This window comes from Penaeus vannamei, chromosome 26 (assembly GCF_042767895.1).
Source record: "Penaeus vannamei isolate JL-2024 chromosome 26, ASM4276789v1, whole genome shotgun sequence".
Classification (NCBI taxonomy): domain Eukaryota; kingdom Metazoa; phylum Arthropoda; class Malacostraca; order Decapoda; family Penaeidae; genus Penaeus; species Penaeus vannamei.
This window is the reverse complement of record NC_091574.1, coordinates 24,262,479-24,269,978: the sequence shown is the minus strand read 5'-3', so window position 1 is coordinate 24,269,978 and position 7,500 is coordinate 24,262,479. Positions and strand designations below refer to the sequence as shown.

The 7,500-nt window shown below is 34.9% G+C and overlaps 1 protein-coding gene across 11 annotated transcripts in view; it reads right to left on the bottom strand.

Annotated features, from left to right (window-relative positions):
- Window positions 1-7,500, bottom strand: part of Ogdh (oxoglutarate dehydrogenase Nc73EF) — a 60,186-nt gene that overhangs the window by 35,253 nt on the left and 17,433 nt on the right. For all 11 annotated transcript variants that reach the window (XM_070140222.1, XM_027364419.2, XM_070140225.1 and 8 more), the window contains one exon: window positions 1,049-1,264. In XM_070140222.1, coding sequence (XP_069996323.1) covers window positions 1,049-1,264 — 216 coding nt within the window. The remainder of the gene's footprint in view (window positions 1-1,048; window positions 1,265-7,500) is intronic.

Genomic DNA, 7,500 nt, shown 5'->3' with positions numbered 1-7,500 from the left:
CACACTCACACTCACACTCACACTCACACTCACACACACACACACACACTCACACACACACACACTCACACACACACACACTCACACACACACACACACACACACACACACACACTCACTCAAACACACACTCACTCACACACACACTCACTCACACACACACTCACACACTCACACACTCACACACTCACACACACACTCACACACTCACACACACACTCACACACTCACTTTTTTTCTAGGGTTTCATAATATCAGAGTAAATTGATACCTAACAAACATAGCAAATATCCAAATATCCTGCTTCCTTGATGTATAATAAAATAAACAATAAGAGGATCAATTATAGCTATTAGAAAAAAAAATCTGAAAGAGATAGAACATTGTACATGGTGGTGATTCATCATAGCAATCCCTAAACACACAACCATGATATATGCTTCACATAAAATAACATATTAATCTGCTAGAAAAAAAAAAAAAATCTCCACTTAATGACCTTTCCTTAACTTTAATTGACCTAGCTACCTATCAATTTACACCTAAATTATCTAAACTAATAGAAGTGTTCATTGGGTGAGTGAGTGAGTGAGGGTGAGTGAGTAAGTGAGAGTGAGAGTGAATGAGAGTGAGAGAGTGAGTGTGAGTGTGAGTGAGTGTGTGAGTGAGTGTGTGAGTGAGAGTGAGAGTGAGTGTGAATGAGTGAGTGTGAGTGTGAGTGTGAGAGTGAGAGTGTGAGTGTAAGTGAGAGTGTGAGTGTGAGTGTGAGTGTGAGTGAGTGAGTGTAAGTGTGAGTGCGAATGTGGGAGTGGGAGTGAGAGTGAGAGTGAGAGTGAGAGTGAGAGTGAGAGTGAGAGTGTGCATGACAGTGAGAGTGTGCGTGTGCGTGTGAGTGTGAGTGTGAGTGTGAGTGTGAGTCTGCGTGTGCGTGTGAGTATGCGTGTGAGTAAGCGTGTGCATGTGCGTGTTAATGCACATATTTACTGTCTGTGTAAAATAAATCCTCATAGCTAGAATAAGAAATGCAAAAAAATAGGAATAAACTCACCTGATATGCCCTGATTATGCCTTGCACAGCCAAGTGGTCGTCAATAACTTTGTCGGAAATTTGAGCATCTCCAACCATGGGGCTGGTGCTCATGGCAGGGGCAATGGAGGACAAGGGGACATGGTGTGGGGTGGGTTCCGCAAGGGATGGAGGGGCTGTGTAGGCTGTACCTGGGGCTGCGCCAGCTGAGGCATTTCGGAAAAAGGTGTCCCATGACTGAAAAGTAAAAATGAACATTAGTGTTTATCCATGCATTTTTCGTTTTACCTGAATTCTTGCACTCTTTCTGTAATAGTCATTTAATTTCATGTTCAACTTTTTAGTGTTTGTTAAGTTATATATCACTTTAGTTTGATCTTTTTTACTTGTTTTTTTTTAGGCCTTGTTTATTCTAAGTTTACTAATTTTGTAAAGCCCATTCTAGGAGTTTTATGGCATTTTATAGTAATCCATATACTGGACTTCTTCCCAATAGATTAGCTTGAAAATTGACTTATGTTGATTATCCAAAATGTCACTTAATAAATCTGATGGTCCCAGCCCTGGTATTTCTCCTCTTGATATGATTGTTCTTCCATGCAATAAACCCATGAGATATAAACATTAGTTTTACAGCAACTAAAAAATCTGCAATATAAAGACTGTATTCCTTTCATGAAAATCAAACGAATAAATACGCTTATGAACCATTTAATGTTAGTCTACTTGGCACTTCATGGCAAGTCATTTCTTGTTACCACTCGGAAACTTAAAGTATTTTGGCTAATCTCCAAGTTAGGGATACCATGTCATAGGATTATAAATATGCATATATAAATACACATGTATATACGTATTTACATATATAGATAGATAGATAGATAGATAGATAGATATAGATATATACATATATACATTAGAAAATATGTATGAACACATGTATAAATGCACTTGCATATATATACATGTATTTATACATATCTATGCATATATTTATACATATATATACACATAAAATTATACATACATATATATACCTATATATATATATATACCAATATATATGCCTATATATTTATATACCTATACATTTCTATACCTACAAACATATACCTATATATATATATATATATATATATATATATATATATATATATATATATATATATATATATATATATATATATATATATATATACCTATATATATATACCTATATATATATACCTATATATATATACCTATATATATATACCTATATATAAATATACCTATATATATATATATATATATATATATATATATATATATATATATATATATATATATACCTATATATATATATATACCTATATATATATATATACCTATATATATATATATACCTATATATATATATATATATCTCTACCTATATATATATATATATATATACCTATATATATATATATATATACCTATATATATATATATATATATATATACCTATATATATATATATACCTATATATATATATATATATATATACCTATATATATATATATATATATATATATATATATATATATATCTATATATATATATATATATATATATATATATATATATATATATATATATATATATATATATATATATATATATATATATATTATATATATATATATATATATATGTAAATATATATAGGTAAATATATATACGTAAATATATATGCGTACGTACTTGTGCATACGTATATGTGCATACGTATATGTGCATACGTATATGCGCGTACGTATATGTGTGTACGTATAAATATAAATATACATATACATACACACACACACACACATATACACATGCACACACACACATATATATATATACATATATATATACATATACATATACATATACATATATATATACATATACATATATACATATATACATATATACATGTATATATATATACATATAAAAATAGATAGATAAATAGACTGATAAAAAATTACCCTTACATGTCAGACACATCTTATCTATCATTTCATAAACATGTGACATCTTCCTATTCATTTGCTTTGTTCTTTAGTTACCTTACTCATTTTCAATGAATAGAAAAAAAAAAAAAAAATGAAGAAACCAAAAGTAAAGAGAGTAAAGGCAAAAAATAGGGAAAAAAAAAAAATAAATAACACAAATGGCAAAATCCTTCTCGACAGAATACCTGAGGATACAAAATTCCTGCTAATAGGTCACTGGCTCCACTTAAACAATGAACATCAATTCTTTCCATTCACAACTCGGATTCCCAGCCAGAAGGGCTGCTTGATAAATATCTTCCCACCTATTATCAGTACTAACTCATTTCAATCAACTTTATTTAAAAGTTCTAATAAACTCTCCATTCAAATGCCTCTTAAGTCTTATCTACCAAATCCCAAGAGAAATCAGTTAGTACAATACAGCTTGTCTTCCGAGTATCCTACGACAAAGGCATAATCTCGAATGGTCTGACTATCCTAAAAGTTAAAACTATGGAGTGTGTGTGATGTACTTTGTACCCCTGGCTGCCACCCAATATTATGGTCTCGGCATGTGCCAAGGCTGAACATGTGACTGGGTGTTTATTCTTGGGTATCCAAAGTGGGAGTGGTTTCCTTCTTCTCTCTGGATCAGAAATCATTAGATGAATAGTGGTTGATTATGCATATTATGTATTGATTTTTTTTCTTTCTTTCTTTCTTTTTTCTTTCTTTTCCCTCTCCATTTTTCTAGCAAGTTTCATACTCTTGAAATAATCTTTATCACCAAAAATAAAAATATATGACCTTTATTCAAATAATACATTTGAATTCAATTACTTTTCCACAACAAATATCTTAACATCAGAGAGGTAACTGACCTGATGGCCAATGCAAGAAGAGTAAATTACACTGAGACCCAACACAATGATAAAGTCAAAAGGGAGTTCACAGAAAGAGAATAATGTTGGTACAATTTTAAGTCAAATAATCATACTTCTGTAAACTCTGTATAAAGACTGTAATAAAGTAGTAAAACAAATATGCGAGCTTAAATGGAAAAAAATTACATGACCCTGACAATGACACCAGAATGCTGGCACTGGTATTTCTTGTCTTGCTTATATGATAGGAATCATATACAATGCAATGTAAGAAAGATATCAAGGCTATACTAACATGACCAAAATGGTTTTCCTTACAGAATAACAAGACTGTAAGCAAGACCACAGCTTTGATCCCCTCCTTATCAAAATGCTATTTGTTGGCAGATTTCCAAGAATGCTTTAGTTACCCGTAAATATATTAAGAGACAGCAGGCAAAGAAAAAGAAAACCAGATGCAACAGGATGAAGAGCAGAATAGGGAGCCTGGCACACTGCCAACTGAGCTATCTTCTGTTATGCAACCCCAGGTTAGTACCATGACCCACACACCGCAATGCATCTTTTATTCCTTCCATCCTACCCTCCTGTGTAAATTCCTCTCATTATGCTATCAAAAAGTGTGGCAATAATCTGAACTAAATGATGTAAGTGCTTTATTGATCTATGCAAAATAAGCTGAGAAATACATATTTTGCATTCCAACAAAACCTCATTAACCTTTTTCGTAGAAAGAGGAATTGCTTCTTAGAAATTTTAAACAGAAAGCTACTACCTTGTAGCAATATCTTTAAAGACAAAATAAATGAATTATGGCCATTTGCCAACAGTAAAATTACATTAAGAAAAATAATGAATAATGGGAATGGCCTAAAACAAAGATTTCACGCATTCCGGACTAGGCTTAAATTTAGGAAGTCATCTAGACCACTATCTAGTCCAACAAATTTTATTCTCTCATTTCCTGCCAAAGAGGCCTGGAAAACTGAGAACATTTATCACAGGACAGGAAATATTCTATATAATACAGCAGCAAATAATTCAATCCCTCAAATCTTCAACAAAATCATCTACGAGGTTCTAGTAAACAAATACACATTCTGGAATTAAACAAAAAAATAAAAATAAAAAATAAAAAAATAAAAATATAGTAAACAAATACACATTCTGGATTTTTCTTTTAATAATAATAATAATAATAAAAAGTAAAAAATAAAAAATAAAGAAATGCAAGTACCACTTCATGTTCTAAGAATTCCTTTATATTCCTCAGCATGCACTTTCCATGGAAACCACATTAGCATCATTCTTGCTCAGCCTCTGTAATGGTCTATCATCATGTATATGTTCAAGTCTGTATTTCTCTTTTAATTTCATGATTCAAGTAACAATAGAGTGTGCTGGACTTGTCTTTTATAAAACAGTAACTACCTACACATTACTTATGAGTGAGTGAGTGAATGAGTGAGAGAGGATGAGAAAGGATAAGAGAGGGAGAGGAAGGGAGGGAGGGAGGGAGAGGAAGGGAGGAAGGGAGGGAGGGAGGGAGGGAGGGAGGGAGGGAGGGAGGGAGAGGAAGGAAGGAAGGGAGGGAGGGAGGGAGGGAGGGAGGGAGGGAGGGAGGGAGGGAGAGGGAGGGAGGGAGGGAGGGAGGGAGGGAGGGAGGGAGGGAGGGAGGGAGGGAGGGGGAGGGGGAGGGGGAGGGGGAGGGGGAGGGGAGAGGGAGGAGGGAGAGGGAGAGGGAGAGGGAGAGGGAGGGGGAAGGAGAGGGGGGTGAGAGAGAAAAAAAAAAGAGAGAAAGAAAAAAAAGAGACAAAGAGAAACAAAGAAAGAAAAAGAGAAAGAAAGAGGAAAAGAGAAAAGAAAGAAAGAGAAAAGGAGAAAGAAAAAGAGAAAAGGAGAAAGAGTAAAAGAAAAAAAGAGAAAGATGGAAAGAGAGAAAGAGAAAGATGGAAAAAGAGAAAGAGAAAGATGGAAAAAGAGAAAGAGAAAGATGGAAAAAGAGAAAGAGAAAGATTGGAAAAAGAGAAAGAGAAAGATGGAAAAAGAGAAAGAGAAAGATGGAAAAAGAGAAAGAGAAAGATGGAAAAAGAGAAAGAGAAAGATGGAAAAGAGAAAGAGAAAGATGGGAAAAGAGAAAGAGAAAGATGGAAAAAGAGAAAGAGAAAGATGGGAAAAGAGAAATAGAAAGATGGAAAAAGAGAAAGAGAAAGATAGAAAAAGAGAAAGAGAGTGAGAGAAAGACAAAGAGAGAAAGAGAGAAAGACAAAGAGAGAAAGACAGAGAGAGAGAGAGAGAGAAAGACAGAGAGAGAGAGAGAGAGAGAGAGAGAGAGAGAGAGAGAGAGAGAGAGAGAGAAACACAGAGAAACAGAGAGAAAGACAAAGAGAGAGAGAGAGAGAGAGAGAGAGAAAGACAAAGAGAGAAAGAGAGAAAGACAAAGAGAGAGAGAGAGAAAGACAAAGAGAGAAAGAGAGAAAGACAAAGAGAGAAAGAGAGAAAGACAAAGAGAGAAAGAGAAAGAGAGAAAGACAAAGAGAGAGGGAGGGAGAGAGAGAGAGAGAGAGAGAGAGAGAGAGAGAGAGAGAGAGAGAGAGAGAGAGAGAGAGAGAGAGAGAGAGAGAGAGAGAGAGAGAGAGAGAGAGAGAGAGGGGGGGGGGGGGGGGAGGGAGGGGGGACATATTGAGGGACAAGCATAATGAATATGGACTCACTCTCCTACTAATGGTATTCATCATGACAATAGTGACTGAAGGTGATGAAGATTATGAAGATGGTGATCACTATATTTCAATCAACTGTCCTCCTGGCTTCTATCTGCATCACCATCCTCCACCTCCTATCCTTCATCTTCCATCTCCATCCACAACATCCCTGACCTTCACCTCCGCTTCCTCTTCCACCTCATCCTCTTCCACCCTCTTCCCTTTCAACAGACACACCACTCTACCTAAAGTGTGACAACTACATCAATGCAGCCATGACACAGGCACCTAAACTATTGATTGGACTCCACCCTGTGAGAGCGTCAGTATTCTGCAGTAGCACCAGGGCTGTCTACCATTATCAAGGTCACCGTCTTTTTTTAGCAACCAGCTCCAGCATTTCAGCACCCGGCCCCTTTGCTGCCATTGGTCAGTTCTTTTCCTCTAATATAATCCTCAGCATAATGGAGAATGCCGAGTTGGGAATTAGGAAAGGGATGGTGGGGGAGGGGGGTGCAATGAAAAGATGAAGGGTTACGAGGAACCCCCTCCAAATACAGAAAAAAAAAAAAAAAAAATTGGCAACTCTAACCAAAAATTCTGCAAGTCATCTGCAAACCCTAAAATTACTTAGAATATCCCTTTATCAATCTCAGCTTGAAGAAAGTTCATTATCATAATACATATTTTTCTATTCAATATAGCTACAGGACTTTTGGGCCGAGAGGAATGTGTACTGCAATGCTGCAAACTCAAAAATCCAAACTACATAAAAAACAGTTTTGCATGGCACCTTATTATGATATCAATATTAATTAATAAATATATACATATATAATTTTTATCAGCTCTCATTCCCTGATTGCTTGATTCATTC